Raw genomic sequence first — 18,951 nt, forward strand, 5'->3', positions numbered from 1 at the left:
CCACTAATTCTCTGATACTTTTCTCCTAGCCATTCTAAAGATTGTCATTTTTTTCTAATGTCGGGAGCAGCCTGATTTATTTAGGCAAACATCACTATTTGGGTGGATTCCTCCATTTGCAGATCACATGGAGTTGGAAGGCCTCGAGGAGGCACTCTAGGTAGGCTGCTGGACTTTCGTCTGCCGCTGGCCTTGCACCATAAACTTTAGCCATATTAGTTGGCTTGCATGCAGCTGCTTTGAGACCCGCCAGGAGAGCCTGACGACATACCTGGAGTCTCTCCTTACCTTGTGCTGTGTTGTCATCCCATTTGGGTCTAGTGGAAGGAAAATAGAGTGGGATCTGTTATAGAAGCTTCCGTTGGCCCTGGAACCAATTTCCGGGCCACCCCAAGGATCCCATTCTGCTCTTCAATGGTGAACAATATTTTCAACAGTTGGCTGCAATCATTCCAGGTGGGCTGGTGGGTAAAGAGGACAGTTTCTGACAGGTTAATAAGATCTTGGGGTTTTTTCAGAAGAAGGAGTATTCTGAGTACGCCAATTGTATAGATTGCTGGTTGTGAAGGGCCAGTAGTGAAAAGGCTGATTTCCATCCTCATCCGTCAGTCCTGCTGGCCCGAGAGGCAGGGCGACTGAGGTTTCTAGCTGTGGTACTGCCCCTACCACCCCTCAGCGGCTCTGAGTAGCCTGTGCTGGCCCTTGATTGGCCTCAGGCTGGGGCTCGGGCATTGGGGAAGGGACAAGAGTTGTAAGCAGTGGAGGTTGGGGAGTGTAGGGAGGAGGAAAAAATTCAGACTCACCTTGGAGAACCGGTGCCTTGGGGTCTTCCATTGGCTTCACCGTGAACACCTGTATAGGGGCAGAGGGCCAGGGTAGAGGGAGAAATGGTTTAATCCAGGAGGGGGGCCCTGCAGCCCATCCACCAACTCTCTCCAAGTTATGATGTAAAGGATTTGATCCAGATGCCCCATCCAGCATTGAAAACCCCGCTCCTCTAAATGGCGTATAGTGTCCAGGTCAAAAGTTCTTTCTGGAGGCCAGCCCACATCGAAAGAGGGCCACTCTGAGGAACAAAAGAGTAACCATTTTCCTTTCTTAATGTCTACACTGTTCTTATGGGCGGTGTCCATGACTTCCCACCAATGTGCCGGCATCAGTCTAAGGGGGTCGAGGAAACATTCCCCATCTTCAGTCTGTCAGTCAGTAGTCGAACAAATGGCAGACACACAATTAAGACAGGGACTGTGACGCAGACTACAATTAGACAGATGATTCTAAACATATGGCCGTGGTCTAGAGATGGTCTCTGAATGCGAGTGCCCGGTGAATGGGGGCTCAATGATTCTGAAAATCGTATGGTCTTGGAGTCCTTCCTCATCCCCCAGATCAGAGTTACTGATGGAAGTCCGCTGACTTCCCAGACGAGGGCCCAGAACATCTCCTGGTCCCTCCAAGTCTGCCTTGCAAGTGTGTCCGCTAAGGCAGGAACCTGACAGAGAGCTGAATATGGCCACTTCTGAAACGGAAGATTGCAGACAAACAAAAGATAGAGACAGCACTGTAACTCACCCCTAAGGCTGACTTAAACCTTCGGGGTCTTGGGGTCTCAGGGGTCTCTGGGGATTCCGGATGAGTCCCCAAATGTAGTGCCCAAGTCATGGGGACCCCAAAAGACCACCAGAGACAGAGACTCACTGAAATACAAAAGCAAGGTTTAATCCTGTAGTAAAGTCATGATAGGGACCTCGTCTTGCACACCGATGCAGCAGGGGCCAGAGGAGGTGCCCCACAATTCTTAGGCAGGGTTTATAAAGGCAAAAAATCACAAATCTATTGATATGGGCATAAGGCGTATAGGTGACTCTGATTGGCTCAAGTCTAGGGAATTTTCCACTCTGCTGATGTCAACCTTGAGCAGCTGGGCTACAGTCTAGGAAACTTTGCTCTGCTGATAGCAACCTTGGGGCCTAGCACAAAATAGAGTTGGCTTTGTCCCTTCAGTTAGAACCCTATCCTGAGCTCTGTAGTTTCATATGACCATCTCTCACATAGGCTTCCCTGAGTGCTCTGGTTCCAACTTTTCTGAGAACCTTCCCAGCTTTAGACTTCATGAGTTTCACAGACTCCGCACATGAAATGCTGCTTTCCATGATGGAGAACACAGTATGTCTACCAGAACCTATCTCCCTACCAACCTTCCCTCTGATCCTTCTCAAAAGAATTCTAGAAGCTTCTCTAGTATCACAGCATGGCTGAAAGAAGAGGATTCCCAACCTGATCTGGCGATGCCTGTTGAATCATAGACTTGCAACTGTGCCTGTGAGCACCACTTCCTTCCTCCCACCTCCTGCCTCCTTACCCTGACCTCCTCCACATCTCACCCCTTGAAGGATTTAAGTAAGCTCATGAAGTCTGTTAGAAAATGTTCTCCAGCAAAGGCAGACACCATTGTTCAGGAGAGAGACAGACCTTGAGCTAGAGAGACCCCAGGCCCAGCCTGGCAAGATTCAGAAGAAGACAGAGTGCCATGGTCCTCCCTTGGCATGCTGTACATTCCCCTGTTGTTCTTGAAGGGTTGGCTGCTCTGTTTGTTGTCCTATTTCTGCTGTTGGTGGAGGAGGGTGTACCAGGAATCTCCCTTGGCAAAGTCCTGGTAACTGTCCCTAGGATACAGGGAACTTGGTGAGACAAATGGAATTTAGTTCCATCTAGGTGATTTGAGAGCTGCCTGCTGATTGGCCAATGGCTGAACAGAGACATCTTCCTAGGTGATGATGCTAAAAAATGACCTTCCCATAAGCACATGTCCGTCTCAGCAGTGTGGTGTGTAGAGGCTATTCTCAGGGGACACCACTCAAAGGGTCGCTCCCAGACACATATGTCAGAAGGTGCAAAGACAGCAAGCACAGATGAGTCACAGAACTGGGGTCTTCCTGGACACTATGGGGACAAAGATTTCCTGTGGTCCTCATAAGAGACTGACAGAGATTAGGCAGACAAGGTCCAGCAGCTCACGGGGCAAGTTTAAGTATTTACTCATGGTGTCACTATATCGAGTTGTTTATTTACTTGCTGGCTACTATTCCACTGTATTAAACATCAGCCACCTGCTCTACCAGGTTCTCATGATGGAGCAGGGAACAAGGAAAGAGATGGTTCATTCACAAACCTGGCATGAATGTGATGGAGTTTGCAGTAAGAAATCCTTATGAAAATAAACTTAGTTACCAGATAATGAAGAGGTCACATGTAAGAGTAGCCAGGAGGTCAGGGGACTGGGCACTGTGGTGGCTGCTCTTGAGAGTTAACTTGACTGTATCAGACATCAACTAAAGCCGAGGCTGCTGGCATCCTGTGAGGGTTTTCTTATTAGTTTATTAGAAGCAGGAAGACCCACCCTAAATCTGGACCACTTCCTCTGCTGGCAGAACACATGAGAGAAGGTATTGTGCTTTTTCTGAGAAAGATCATGAGACTATACTAAAGCCTAAAGCAATGTATCTGGTCTAATCTACAGCGTGTGGATGATGTGACTGTGCCTGCAAAGCATAGGAACCCACATAATAATGTGTGAAATAAAAGACGCCAGACACCAACAATCACACACTGTGTGATTCTGTTTACACGAACCATACACATTTTAGACAAGCCTACAGACACAGAATTCAGACCAAATGCAGAGTCCATTTATTGCAGACCGGAGGGCCAGCCTTCAGGCAGCACAGTGTTCAAAGGGAAATCCACAGCATCGGTGTAGCTAAGACTTTTCTGTCTGAGGGTTAGGGAAAAAAAAGACACTCACACACTGTCCTGATGATTTACATTTTAAGTCTCTTCTCATGTTGTTCACTCTCCCTCCATGGCTTATACACCACAATTGTCTTTTAGGCAATGCAGGAGTCACAAAGTAAAAGGGACAACCGGGGCAAGAAACCAACCAATCACTGAGACCCTGACTCTGAACCCAGAGTTAGAGAAAAAAAAACAAACCCTAGATTGAGGCCAGAGAGAGAAACATCTTTATCCCTAAACCCAGAACTAAAGACATGTGCCCTAGCTCTGAAACTAGTGTCAAACACACTTTGTCCCTAGAAGTAGAGCCAGTGAAAGAAGTATGCCCTAATCCTAAGATTAGAGTAAAAAAGCTAAAAAGGACCAGCGAAAGAAACATAGTTTGGCCATGAAGGCAGAGCCACCTCTTCCCCTGCCCAACTGCCTAACTGAACCAACCAATAGCAGGGCAGGAAACTGATCAATCACTGAGCACCCTGACCCTGAACCCAGATCCAGTAGAAACATACCCTGTATTTGAGGCCTGAGTCAGGAAAGAAACATCTTTATCCCTGAACCTAGTACTAAAGACATGTGTCCTGGCTCTGAAACTAGTGTCAAAGAAACACACTTTATTCCTAGAAGTAGAGCCCGTGAAAGAAACATGCCCTGGTCCTAAGATTAGAGTCAAAAGCTAAAAAGAACCAGTGAAAGAAATACAGTTTGGCCCTGAAATCAGAGCCATCTCTGCCCCTGACCAATCCCTGAACAGGGAAAAATTAACCAATTCCTTTTCTCCCTGGGAAAACTCCACCCCTAAAATTCCCTATATAAGCCTCTCTACCCCTTCAGTTGAGAGCTGTCATTAAGTGGCAGAGGCTTCCCGATAAGTCAGGATATCCCAATACCACTCCTGTACCACATTCCCCTCACAAAGAACTTTCATTTCCATCCTCCCAGTCAGGGGAAAGGCGATTCAAACTAACCCACAACCGTGTAAACATTTTGAACTAACACTCTATAGTTAGAAATCCTAAATTCCAGGCTCTCTTGGGCTCTCAGAGGTGCCTGGAGTGTCATAAATCCTCTAGTTCAGGCTCAAGGCATCATTCCCAAGATACTGTAAATTTCTTAGCTTCAGCTCAGTCTGCACTCCTGGATACTGTGTCACCATGATGCTTTAAATCTCAAAATGTACTTTCTGTCCTATGTGTGACCACAGACCACAAAAAGAAACCTGCAGTTCCCTCTTGGGGGGCTACAGAGTCAAATTACTCTCTACAATCCTGAATAATCAGAATTTTCTTCCCCAATGGAGCTCCTGAACAAAAAGTTGCTTCTATTTCTAGACTTTGGTGTTCTACTCCCATTTATTTGTACAATACCAGGACCCAAAACTTATATACATAAAAAAGTCAGTCAGCTGAAATTCAAATCTTCATGGTGTATACCATTTCAGCAATTTAGGTCAGGAATGGGTGTAAGAAATTAGTCATCTGTCAGCTGGCAATAATTGGGCTGTTTTGTACTTATGACTCTAGCCTACATAAATTGACAGCTCAGCCATGTGTCATTGTGAACTTTAAATTGTTTTTCTAGGGCAGTTTATCTTAAAAACATTATTTTCAGTGCATCTGGTCTGATCTAAAGTTATTTTGAAGCTTTGTTTCAACTAATGATGCAACCAAAACCTGTGACTGCCTTTTCTAGCACTAAGATTCAAGGAATTTGAAACAGCCTGGGTCATTGCTTTTCTTAACCTGAGTTGTGTTCTGCAATAGTCACTTAGGGGAAACTCATAGGCCCTGACTGTGTATCATTTCCTTGTTATTTATTTTATTTTCTCAAAATTCTATATAAGCTAACATTATATTAATTAGACAGTATATTTAGGGAGAAATCATCTTCTTGACAATCCACAGATAAAAATGCGTAAACATGTAAAGGGACAGCAGAAGCAAGAGACACTCCAGAGTCTGTGGTTTCATAGTTTAAATGAAATTGACCCATCAGGGAATTTTCCTCCTGGTGAGCTGACACCTTGAACTTCAATTTCCACCTATTCCTCCTCTGACATGACCTCCGACATTCATTAGATTGTTTCACTGAGCACCAGAAGTTTCTACGTGGAAACTGTGGAATTTGGGCGCAATAGGGAACTGACTCAGCATGAGATGTGGCCTCCAGAAGTCTCTTGGTTCACACATCAAGAAAGACATTGAGTGATTTTCCCAGTGCCATTGTCAGGGCAGAAGAACACACCTCGGAGCTTTGCAGAAGCTGCAGTAAGGTGGAACTGTGTGAGCAGTGACCTATGGCCTGGTTGGCAGCAGATCTCCCAGAGGCAGAAAGATGGGGCCATTCTTAACAGGAGTGGAGACACCTGGCCACCTCAGCTCAGTCAGCGGGCCAAGAAGCAGATCTGGTATGTTGGGGGCACATTGTTCAAGCCACTCTCCTTGGGCCTGAGGTCAATGTCCTTAGGAGCCACGGGACTGGACACAGAGAAGTTCTGGAGGATGGTGGTGAAGAAAAGGAACAATTCATTGCGGGCAATGCTTTCGCCGAGACAAATGCGCTTTCCTGTGGGCACAGAGAATGAGCCATGTGAGCCCCGGGTGAGTATACAAACTTCAGACTGTCCCTTCCCTAAACCCAGACAACTCTCCCATTGCAATGGATAAGAATGAGTTTGACCCTCAATCTGCAATTCAATTGAGAATGTTGAGAGATTCCCAAAACCTTAAAGAATTGGTGTTAGGGCCAGTAAGACTTCTTAGCACGGAAGGCATCTGCCATCAATCCTGAGAACATGTGTTCACCCACTGGATCCACACATTACAAGGAGAGACCAAACTCTCACAGTCTGTTTTCTGTCATAAACATATATATATACCCATCATATATATATACCCATCATAGCTTACATGTATAGGCATGCAAATACATATAATAAATCAATCATAAAATGCAAGACAAATTGTTGGTGGATGCCTCTGGTCATTTCTAACAGATTTCTAGCTTTTATTATCAGAGACCTTTGTTACAGAATTGTAAGAACACACTTAGAGTAGGAATGAAGTGTGTATGTGTACACACTTATAATATTACATCTTTAATGTTGCTTCTTTTCTCACATGGGGAGATTGGTCCCCATCTCATTGGCTGCCCTGAGGGTGAAGGTGCTGTTTACAAAGACTTCTAGATTAAGAACTGGATGATATCAAGGGTCCTATATCAAGGCCAGGCATGGAGGCATCTGCCTGCAAGTGCAGCACTTGGGAGACTACGGCAGGAAGATGATGGACTGCATACCAAGTGTTCTCTGTCTCTCCCCTTTCTCTGTCCCCCCTGTCTCTCATTCCCACTCTCACTTCTCTCTCTCTCTCTCTCTCTCTCTCTCTCTCTCTCTCTCTCTCTCTCTCTCCCTTTTTCTTTCGGCCAATGGCAGACTACCTGAACCTGTGTCTGTACATATCACTACTATGTGTCTTTTGATCCATTCCATTCACTTGTGTCTTTCTAAACTCCCTAGATAGCATCTCAGCCCATCCTGTTTTTCTCTCCAGGACATCTTGTCACATCTTCCTTCTGTGTCTTCCCTCCTGCTTCTTGGTCTCTTTCTAGTTGTGCCTTTTCCCCCTCCCTTTTCTCTCCCCTTCCTCTCTTCCTGACTTACATCATCACACATGGTTCTTCACCCATCTTCTTCTCTCTCATGTCCATGCTCTGATTCCTACCACACATCTTCTCCTCTTGTAGATTTCTTGTGTCTCTGTGTATCTCTCTTTATTGGAATCTGTCTCAACCTCCATACCTCTCTATCATTGATTTGTCTCAGTTTATTTTTCACATCCCTGCATTTCTACTCTTGGGACAGTCATGTGAACAATTCAGGAGCAGGGCTGAGCCCAGGGACACTAAGGTAACTTGCCACTCAGGACTAGACAATTTTGTAGAGGAGACATGGCTCAGCAGGAAAACACTTGCCGTAAATCCCTCTCTGAGGGTATGAGGACAGATGTGCTCAGCAGGAGAACATCTCTAGAATGCACAAGGGGGAGGCTAGAGGTGTGGACTCATTGGAAGAGAACTTGCTTACCATGGTATCACAGCCTTGGGCTCCATCCCTAGCATGAGGGTGGTGGGAGGCAACTAAAAGCTAACTAATTGTTTCTAGAGCCTTTCTTTCTCCAAAAGATAAGAAACCTGAACACAAATTTTCTATGTTTACATCCCATAGAGTCCATTCAAGTGAATTAAACTTGGCCAGAGGCAGCTTCTGTATGTAATAAACTAACCAAATACCAGCAACTGAACTACACACCAACTTGAGATTATATTATTCCAGTGAAGAACAAATCTCAGTTACTCACAGCAGTTGATCTACCTCCAGCTGCCAACTATCTCAGCATGGCCAAGTAAGGCAAAAGCAGAGCTGGCACCCATCAAGCTGTGTGTCCATGCCTGGCACCCTCTGGTCTACAGACACTGATATGTGTTGTAACTCTGACCTTCCTCTAGTTCAGGAGTTTGTCCATCATGAATGGCTTCTTGGAAAAAATAAATGTTAGTAATTTTGATCTCTCTTAGAGTTTAACAAGCCAAAGAATATTTAAGACAAATAGACAGGTGTGCCATGACATGCCTCATCTTCCCAGGGCTCACAGATAAATCCCTCCCTAGCCCCAAGACCTTACAAGCTCATGGCAGTTCATAGATGATGTCATTTGTTCTTGTTGTTGTTCCCTATGAAAAACAATTCACACTCTCTCTGCTAACCCACAGGCCACTCCTGCCCTGGATCCAGGTAGGCTGACTGCAGATCTTCACCTCTCCCTCTGTTCCCCAAGACCCAAACCCCAGTCCTCACCCCATGTCTGCAACAGAACCCTTACTGCAGCCTTCTCTATCCACACTCCCCATCTCTTTGGATTTCCCTGATCTTCCCAGCAGGCACCCCTTACTAACCAAAGGCCACTCTGAACAGGGAAGCAGGTAGGCTGACAGAGAATCCACACCTCTCCTTCTGATTCTCCAGATCCACCCCCACTGCCCCAGTCTCAGCTCCAGCTCTGCAGCAGAATGCCTGCTGTGTTCTCCCTTTCCTCCCTGACCCCATCCCCAATGGATCACAAAGATCTTCTCTTCCAGTCTTCATTTCCCCCAACTTATCCCATTATCCCAGCCTCCAACACCAGCAGGCATTCCCTGGGAACATACCAGCTGGGCAGGACAGGGAAACAGGTCCACAGAAAGTTTCCTATGAGGCAACACACAGCCATCATGCTCCCCTAAAACTCAGAAACCAAGAAACCAAACACCCACCCAACAAAGACAAACCAGGAAATCAGCACCTAGACCTATAATCACCCCTAAACCAGATTCCTAGATGCCAGCATAAAAACACAATCAGTAATAGCCAGGACAATGTGTCTCCACGAGAGCCCAGGAACCCTACCACAGCTGACCTTGAGCATTCAAACATGGTTTCAGCCCAAGAAAAAGACATTAAAATTGCCTTATGAACATGATGGAGATCCTTAAAGAGGAAATGAATAAATCTCTTCAAGAAACCCAGGAAAACACAAGCACTGCAAAGAAAAAACTCTTTAACACCTGATAATGGAAATAGAAACAATAAAGAAAACTCAAATAGGGGGATTTCTGGAAATGAAAAATTTAGAAGTTAGAACAGGAACTATACAAGTTATTTTTTTCAAGCAATATATAGCAATCCAACATCAAATGGAGAGAAACTCAAAGTGATTCCACTAAAATCAGGAAAAAGACAAAATTGTCTACTCTCTCCATAACTATTCGACATAGTTTGTGATGTTCTGGCTAGAACAATAAGACAACAAGAAGAGATCAAGGGGATTCAAACTGGAAAGGAAGAACTAAAATTTTCATTATTTGCAGATGATATGATAGTATACATAAGTGTCCCCAAAAACTCTACCAGGGAACTCCTACAGTTGATAAATACCTTCAGTAATGGCTAGCCATCAATCCACCCCACCCCTACCTGCTATTCTCTGCGAGGTCCTTGGAGTATAATACTTGATGGACATTAGAGGTGAGTCAGTTGGTCCTGTGGCCCTGGACCCTAAAACCTCCACATGGGAGAAAAGCCAGGGGCCCCCCCACCCAGCTCCCTTAGGCATTCCTAGCCACTAGCAGGGAGCTGTCTTGCTAGCCATCAATCCACCCCATCCCCAACGCGCCATTCCCTGCAAGCTCCTTGAGACCAATACTTGGTGGACATCAGAGGAAGAGATGGGAAGGCACCAATGTAAGAATTCCTCCAACATCCTAAAAAGCAACATGGTAATACCAGAACCCAGCGAACATACAACAAGAAGACTTGATCATCCTAATATAGAAGATGTAGAAGAAAATGACTTTAAATGTAACTTTATGAAAATGATGGAGACCTTTAAAGAGAAAGTAAAAACTCTCTTAAAGAAATGGAGAAGACAAACAGAAAGCTGGAAGAAATTAATAAATCCCTCAAAGAAACCTAAGAAAACAAAGAAAAAGCAATCAAACAGGTGAAGGAAACAGTTCAAGACTTGAAGACTGAAATAGAGGTAATAAAGAAAACACAAACTGAGGGAACTCTGGAAATGGAAAATCTGGGTAAACAAACAGGAACTACAGAGACAAGTATAACCAACAGAATATAAGAGATAGAAGAAAGAATCTCAGGCGCTGAAGATACTATTGAGGAAATAGACTCATTGGTCAAAGAAAACATTAAATCCAACAAATTCTTAATACAAAACATTCAGGAAATCTGGGACACCATGAAAAGACCAAACCTGAGAATAATAGAAGTAGAAGAAAGAGAAGAATTCTAGCTCAAAGGCACAGAAAATATATTCAACAAAATTATAGAAGAAAACTTTCCCAAACTAAAGAAGGATATCAGAATTACACCTGACTTCTCAATGCAAACCATGAAAGCCAGAAGGTCCTGGATAGATGTGCTGCAGAAACTAAGAGACGATGGATGCAAGCCCAGACTACTATATCCAGCCAAGCTTTCTTTCACCATCAATGGAGAAAACAAGATATTCCATGACAAAACAGATTTAAACAATATGTATCCACAAACCTAGACTTACAGAAAGTACTAGAAAGAAAACCTCAACCCAAGGAAGCTAACCACACCCAAAATAATACAGGCATCTGATAACCCTTCACCAACATAACCCAAAGAAGGTAAACACACAAACACTACTACCAAAAGATAAGCAGAGCTAACAACCACTGGTCATTAATATTGCTTAATATCAATGGTCTCAATTCACCTATAAAAAGACACAGGATAAGAGAATGGATATGAAAACAGGATCCAACATTCTGCTGTTTACAAGAAACATACCTCAACCTCAAAGACAGACACTACCTCAGAGTAAAGGGTTGGAAAAAGGTTTTCCAATCAAATGGACCTAAGAAACAAGTGGGTATGGCTATCCTAATAGCTAACAAAATTGATTTCAAACTAAAATCAATCCGAAGAGATGGTGACGGACATTTTATACTCATAACAGGAACAATTCATCAAGATGAAGTTTCAATCCTGAATATCTATGCCCCTAATACAAGAGCACCCACATATGTAAAAGAAACATTACTAAAACTTAAATCGCACATCAAACCCCACACACTAATAGTAGGAGATTTCAACAGTCTTCTCTCGACAATGGAAAGGTCAAAAAGACAGAAACTTAACAGAGAAATAAGAGAACTAACAGATGTAATGAATCAAATGGACTTAACAGACATCTATAGAACATTCCGCCCAAACAAAAAAGAATATATATTCTTCTCAGCACCTCATGGAACCTTCTCTAAAATTGATCACATTCTCAGTAACAAAGCAAACATCCACAGATACAAAAAATTGGAGTAACCCATTGTGTCTTATCAGATCAACATGGATCTGATAAAGTTAGAATTAACAACAATACTACTCCCAGAAAGCCTACAAACTCATGGAAACTGAACAGTCAACTACTGAACCATGCTGGGTCAAGGAAGAAATAAAGAAAGAAATTAAAACCTTCCTTGAATTCAATGAAAATGAAGGCACAACATATCCAAACCTATGGGACACTATGAAAGCAGTGCTAAGAGAAAAGTTCATAGCACTAAGTACCCACATAAAGAAAATGGAGAAAGCTCGCATCAGTGACCTAACAGCATGCCTGAAAGCTCTAGAGAAAAAGAAGCAGACTCACCCATAAGGAGAAGAAGACAGCAAATAATCAAATTGAGGGCTGGAATCAAGTAAATAGAAACACAGAAAACCATCCAAAGAATTAATAAAACAAAGAGATGGTTCTTTGAGAAAATCAACAAGACTGAAAACCCCTTATCCAAACTAATCAAAAGGCAGAGAGAGAGTACATCCAATTTAACAAAATCATAAATGAAAAGGGGGACATAATGACAGACACTGAGGAAATTCAGAGAATCATTAGGTTGTACTAAAAAAACCTGTACTCCACAAAATTGGAAAATGTAAACTAAATGGACAATTTTTTTTAGATAGATACCATCTACCAAAATTAAATCAAGACCCAGTGAGCAGTTTAAATAGACCTATAGGCTGCAAGGAGATAGAAGCTGTCATCAAAAAGCTCCCAACCAAAAAAGCCCAGGGCTAGATGTTTCTAGTGGAGAATTCTACCAGAACTTCCAAGAAGAGCTAATACTTATACTCCTCAAAATGTTCTACATAATAGAAACAGAAGGCTCACTGCCAAACTCTTTTTATAGAGCAACAGTTACCCTGATACCAAAACTGCACAAAGACTCAACCAAGAAAAAAAATTACAGACCAATCTCACTTATGAACATGCAAAAATTCTCAATAAAATTCTGGCAATCCAAATCCAAGAACATATAAAAAAATCATCCATCATGACCAAGTAGGCTTCATCCCAGAGATGCAGGGGTGGTTCAACATAAGAAAATCTATCAATGTAATCCATCATATAAATAAACTGATAGAAAAAAATATGATCATTTCATTAGATGTGGAAAAATCATTTGACAAAATTCAATACCCCTTCATGATAAAGGTCTTGGAGATATTAGGGATACAAGGATCATATCTAAATATAATAGAAACAATATATAGCAATCTGACAGATAACATCAAATTAAATGGAGAGAAACTCAAAGCGATTCCACTGAAATCAGGAACAAGACAAGGCTGTCTGCTCTCTCTATATCTCTTCAACATAGTTCTTGAAGTTTTAGCAATAGCAATAAGACAAAATAAGGAGATCAAAGAGATTCAAATTGGAAAGGAAGAAGTTAAACTTTTGTTATTTGCTGATGATATGATAGTGTACATAAGTGACCCTAAAAACTCTACCAGAGAACTCCTACAGCTGATAAATACCTTCAGTCATGTGGCAGGATACAAGATCAACTAAAAAAAATCAGTAGCCCTTATATAAATGAAGGATAAAGAAGCTGAGAGGGAAATCAGAGAAACTTCACCTTTCACAATAGCTACAAATCACATAAAATATCTGGGGGTAACACTAACAAAGGATGTAAAAGACTTATTTGGTAAGAACTTTAAGTCTTTGAAGAAAGAATTTGAAGAAGATACCACAAAATGGAAAGATCTCTCATGCTCTTGGATAGGAAGGATCAACATAGTAAAAATGGCAGTCTTACTGAAGGCAATCTATAGATTTAATGCAATCCCCATCAAAATCCCAACACAATTTTTAAAAGACCTTTAAAGAATAATACTCAAGTTCATATGGAAAAACCAAAACCCCAGGATAGCCAAACAATCCTGTATAATAAAGGAACTGCCAAAGGCATCACCATCCCTGACATCAAACTCTATCACAGAGCTACAGTAATGAAAACAGCTTGGTATTGGCATAAAAAGAGAGATATTGACCAATGGAATCTAATTGAACACCTGAATATTAACCCACACACTTATGAACACCTAATTTTTGACAAAGAAGTAAAGAAGATACAATGGAAAAAAGAAAGCATCTTCAACAAATGGTGCTGGCGTAACTGGATGTCATCCTGTAGAAGAATGAAAATAGATCCATAACTGTTGCCATGCATAAAACTCAAGTCCAAATGAATTAAAGATCTCAATATAAACCCAACCACACTGACCCTGATAGAGGAGAAAGTGGGAAGTAACCTTCAATGCATGGGCACAGGAGACCACTTCCTAAATTTTGGAAATATACCCAAAAGATGCTCCCTAAATATAACCCCAGTAGCACAGACAATAAGAGCAACAATAAATAAATGGAACCTCCTGAAACTGAGAAGATTCTGTAAAGCAAAGGACACAGTAAATAAGACATAAAGGCAACCTACTGAATGGGAAAAATCTTCACCAGCCCCACATCAGACAAAGCACTGATCTCCAAAATATATAAAGAACTCAAGAAATTAAATATTAAAATTATAAATAATCCAATTAAAAAGCAATATACTGAACTAAACAGAGAATTCTCAACAGAAGAATTTCAAATGGCCAAAGAAACACGTTCTTTGTCCTTAGCTATTAGGGAAATGCAAATCAAAACAACTCTGAGATACCATCTTACTCCTGTCAGAATGGCTAAGACCAAAAACACTAATGATAGCTTATGCTGGAGAGGATGTGGAGCAAGGGGAACACTCATCCATTGCTGGTGGGAATGCAAACTTGTGTATCTACTTTGGAAATCAGTGTGGCAATTTCTCAGGAAATTGGGAATCAACCTACCTCAGCATCTAGCAATACCACTCTTGAGAATATACCCCAAATATGCTTAATCATACTATAAAAGTATTTGTTCAACTATGTTCATAGCAGAATTATTTGTTATAACCATAACCTGGAAACAGCCTAGATGCCCCTCAACTAAAGAATGGATAAAGAAAGTGTAGCAATCTACATATTAGTGTACTACTCAGCGGTAAAAAATAATGACATCTTGAATTTTGCATGCAAATGGATAAAATTAGAAAACACAATCCTGAGTGAGGTAACTCAGACCCCCCCAAAACAAATATTGTATGTACTCACTCACAAGTGGATACTAGTCATAAACAAAGGGCATCAAGCTTATAGTTCATGATCCTAGAGAAACTAAGTAATAAGGTGAACCCAAAGAAAAACATATATAGACCCACTTGGAATTTGGAATCAGACAAAAATTTGGGAGCAGGGGGCAGGGGTAAAAAGAAGAAGAGAAGGAGGGGTTGAGGAGAACTTGAAGGAATGGGATAGTTGAGATGGAGGAAGGACAGATATGTGAGCAATGAAAAAGGTATCTTGATTGAGAAGGCCATTATGGAGTTAGCAAGAATCCAGGCTCTAGAAAGATGCCCAAGAACCCACAGGGATGACCCCAGCTAAGACTCTAAGCAATAGAGGAGAGGGTGTCTGAACTGGCCTTACCCTGTAGTTGGACTGATAATTATCTTAAATATCACCATAGAATCTTTGTCCAACAACAGATGGGGACAGAGGCAATGACCCACATCGGAGCACTGGATTGAGCTCCAAGATCCAGTTGAAGAGTGGAAGGAGTGAGAGTATGAGCAAGTAATTCAAGACCATGAGGGGTCATCCACTGATACAGTTTGCTTGAGCTAATGGGAGCTCACCAACTCCAACTGGACTGGGAGTGAACGAGCATGGGAACAACCAAGCCCCTTTGAAGGGGGTTGGTTGACAGCTGGGGCAGACTGAGGGACCACTGATAGTGACATTGAGATTTGTCTCTACTGCATGTACTGGCTTCTTGGGATCCTATTCCCTTTGGATGTAAACCTTGCTCAACCTAGATGTAGTAGGGAGGGCCTTGAACTTTCCACAGGGCGGGGTGCATGGCCCTCTCTTAGGTTTGGAAGGTGGTGGGGTGGGAGGGTCTGTGGAGGGAAAGGGAAGGGAGTGGGGTGAGGGGAGAGGGTGAGAATTTGGATTGGTATCTTTAAAGTAATAATATAATAAATCAATTTAAAAAGTTGATTAGGCAGTTAGGCATTCTATACAAATAATTCAGAAATTATTCCACAAGTTTATCCACTTAATAATAGAATTATTCATTTGGTCTGAAGGTAATTTAATACTTTTCCCACATCAATAAAACCAACACTAGATTAAGAAAAAAATACCTTCAGTAATGTGGCAGGATACAAGATCAACTCAAAAAATCAGAAGCCCTCCTATATATAAATGATAAAGAAGCTGAGAAAGAAATCAGAGAAACATCACCTTTCACAATAGCTACAAATCACATAAAATATCTTAGAGTAACACTAACTAAAGAAGGGAAAGACTTGCTCAACAAGAACTTTAAGTTTTTGAAGAAAGAAATTGAAGAAGATAAAACAAAATGGAAAGATCTCCTATGCTCTTAGACAGGTAAGATCAACATAATAAAAATGGCAACCCTACCAAAAGCAATCTACAGATTCAAAGCAATCCCCATCAAAATCTCAACAGAATTCTTTACAGACCTTGAAAGAACAATACTCAACTTCATATGGAAAAACCAAAAACCCAGGATAGCCAAAACAATCCTGTACAATAAAAGAACTTCTGGAGGCATCACAATCCCTGACTTCAAACTCTACCACAGAGCTACAGTACTGAAAACAGCCTTGGCATAAGAACAGACAAGAGGACCAATGGACCAGAATAGAAGACCCAGATATCAATCCACACATCTTTTAACACCTGATTTTTAACAAAGAAGCAAAAAAAAAATCAAATGGAAAAAAGAAAGCATATTCAACAAGTGGTACTGGCATAACTGGATATCAATATGTAGAAGAATGAAAATAGATCCATATCTATCACCATGCACAAAACTCAAGTCCAAATGGATCAAAGACCTCAACATAAAGCCAGCCACACTGAACCTTATAGAAGAGAAAGTGGGAAATACGCTTGAACACATTGGCACTTGAGACCACTTCCTAAATATAACCTCAGCAACACAGACACTGAAAAAATTAATAAATGGGATCTCCTTAAACTGAAAAGCTTCTGTAAAGCAAAGGACGTGGTCAACAAGACAAAACAACAGCCTAAAGAATGGGAAAATACCTTCACCAACCTCACATCAGATAGAGGTCTGATCTACAAAATATACAAGTAACTCAAGAAATTGGTCATCAAAAGAACACATAATCCAATAAAAAAAAAAAAACGGAGTACAGACCTAAACAGAGAACTCTCCACAGAGGAATCTAAAATGGCTGAAAGACTTGTGCAATAAAAACTTCCAGTCTTTGAAGAAAGAATTGGAGAAGACATGAGAAGATGGAAAGATCTCCCATGCTGATGAATCAGTAGGGTTAGCATAGTAAAAACAACATCCTCCAAAAGAAGCCAGAAATATACACTGGTAAAAAAGACAGCAACCTCAATAAATGGTGCTGGTCTTAATGGATGACTGCATATAGGAGAATGCAAGTAGGTCCACACTCACCACACCACACACAACTCAACTTGAGATGGATCAAATCCTTAACATAAACCAGACACACTGAACATAATGGAGGAGAGAGTGGGGAATAGCATTGAACTCATTGACACAGGTGATGACTTTCTTAACAGAACAAGAATATGGACACCAAGATCAACTATTAAAAGTGATCTTGTAAAACTTATGAAACTAAGGTTTTGCAAGGAAAAGGACACTATCATTTGTACAAAGAGTCAACTTATGGAATGGAAAACATTATTACCAACTCCACATCTAAAGCTGAAATAATATTCAAAATATATAAAGAACTCAAAAAATTAGACATAAAGGATCAGATAATCCAATTTAAAAATGGGATACTGTTCACAACAGAGAATTCTCAGTAGGAAAAACTCAAATGGCAGAAAAAAAACTTAACGAAATGTTCAACACTCTTAGTCTTCAGAAAAATGTAAATAAAAATGACTAGGAGATTCCATCTTACATGCTTAGAATGGCTAGGATCAATAACACAAGTGACAGCTCATGCTGGAGAGGATGTAGAGTAAGGGGAACACTCTTCCATTGCTGGTGGGAGTGCACACTTGTACATCCACTATGGAAATCAGTGTGGTAGTTCCTTAGAAAGTAAGAAATTGATCTATCTCAAGACCTAGCTATACCACTCTTGGGCATATACGCAAAGGACACTTAATCCTACCACACGAATACTTTCTCAACCGTGCTCATTGTTGCTCTTTTTCTAATAGCCAGAATTGGAAACAACCTACACGTTCCTTATCAGAAGGATAAAGAAGATGTGTTACATATATACAATGGGGTATTATTTGGATGTTTAAAAAAAAAAAACTGGCATCATGAAATTTGCAGGCAAATGGAAGCATCTAGAAAAAAAAATCCTGAGTGAGGTAGCCCAGACCAGAAAGATAAACATGGCATGTACTCACTTACAAGTGGATATTAGCCATTAAATAAATGATAACTAAGCTACAATCCACAGACCCAGAAAGGTTAGATACAGACAAAAGTACTAGGAGGGGAATATAAATTTCTCTGAGAGGGAAAAATAGAATAGAGTTCATGGGTGGACTAGGGGTAACAGGAATGGGAAGATCAGGTGGATGGACTTGAGGGATAGAGTGTGGGCAGAGACAGCTAGAACTGAGGGGCATTGAGTGTTGGTGTGAAAAACTAGTGCAGTAGAATTTCCTAAACTACAGGAAAGCGAGCCTCATGAAGTCTCCAAATAATGAGGGAGACATGGTCCCAACTAGCCATCTCTTCTCACTAAATGAAGCTTCTAGTACCAGGACTGGGCTACATTCAATTAAGTTACTGGTCAAAGGGGTCCCAAACCCCAAACAACTCAAGGCTATTTCCAAGACAGAAGGTGACCCCACAAACTGACAGCAAGGCCTCATTGCTGAAGACCATTCCCACACAACTCACTGGACTGGAGACATCTAGCTGGTGTCTATATAGAACCTTTACACCCGTGATCTAGCATCTTTGATATAGGAAGTATTCTTCAGGCTACCAAATGAGAAATATATACACCAACCCAGCCACAAAATCTTTGATGAACCATGCTATCCTGCCTGGACGATATACTAGGGCTCAACAGTGGCACAATGCAGTGCATTGTGGGAGTAATTATCCAATGTATGGTTTAAATATGCGGCAT

At 41.6% G+C, this 18,951-nt stretch overlaps 1 protein-coding gene across 3 annotated transcripts in view; it reads right to left on the minus strand.

Moving 5' to 3' along the window:
- Window positions 1-3,667: 3,667 nt before the first annotated feature.
- The window catches only part of LOC119820560 (cytochrome P450 2B1-like), a 35,641-nt gene continuing 20,357 nt past the window's right edge, over window positions 3,668-18,951 (minus strand). For all 3 annotated transcript variants that reach the window (XM_038339026.2, XM_038339027.2, XM_038339024.2), the window contains one exon: window positions 3,668-6,357. In XM_038339026.2, coding sequence (XP_038194954.2) covers window positions 6,176-6,357 — 182 coding nt within the window. In that variant the 3' untranslated portion in view covers window positions 3,668-6,175. The remainder of the gene's footprint in view (window positions 6,358-18,951) is intronic.

This window comes from Arvicola amphibius, chromosome 8 (genome assembly GCF_903992535.2).
Source record: "Arvicola amphibius chromosome 8, mArvAmp1.2, whole genome shotgun sequence".
NCBI lineage: Eukaryota > Metazoa > Chordata > Mammalia > Rodentia > Cricetidae > Arvicola > Arvicola amphibius.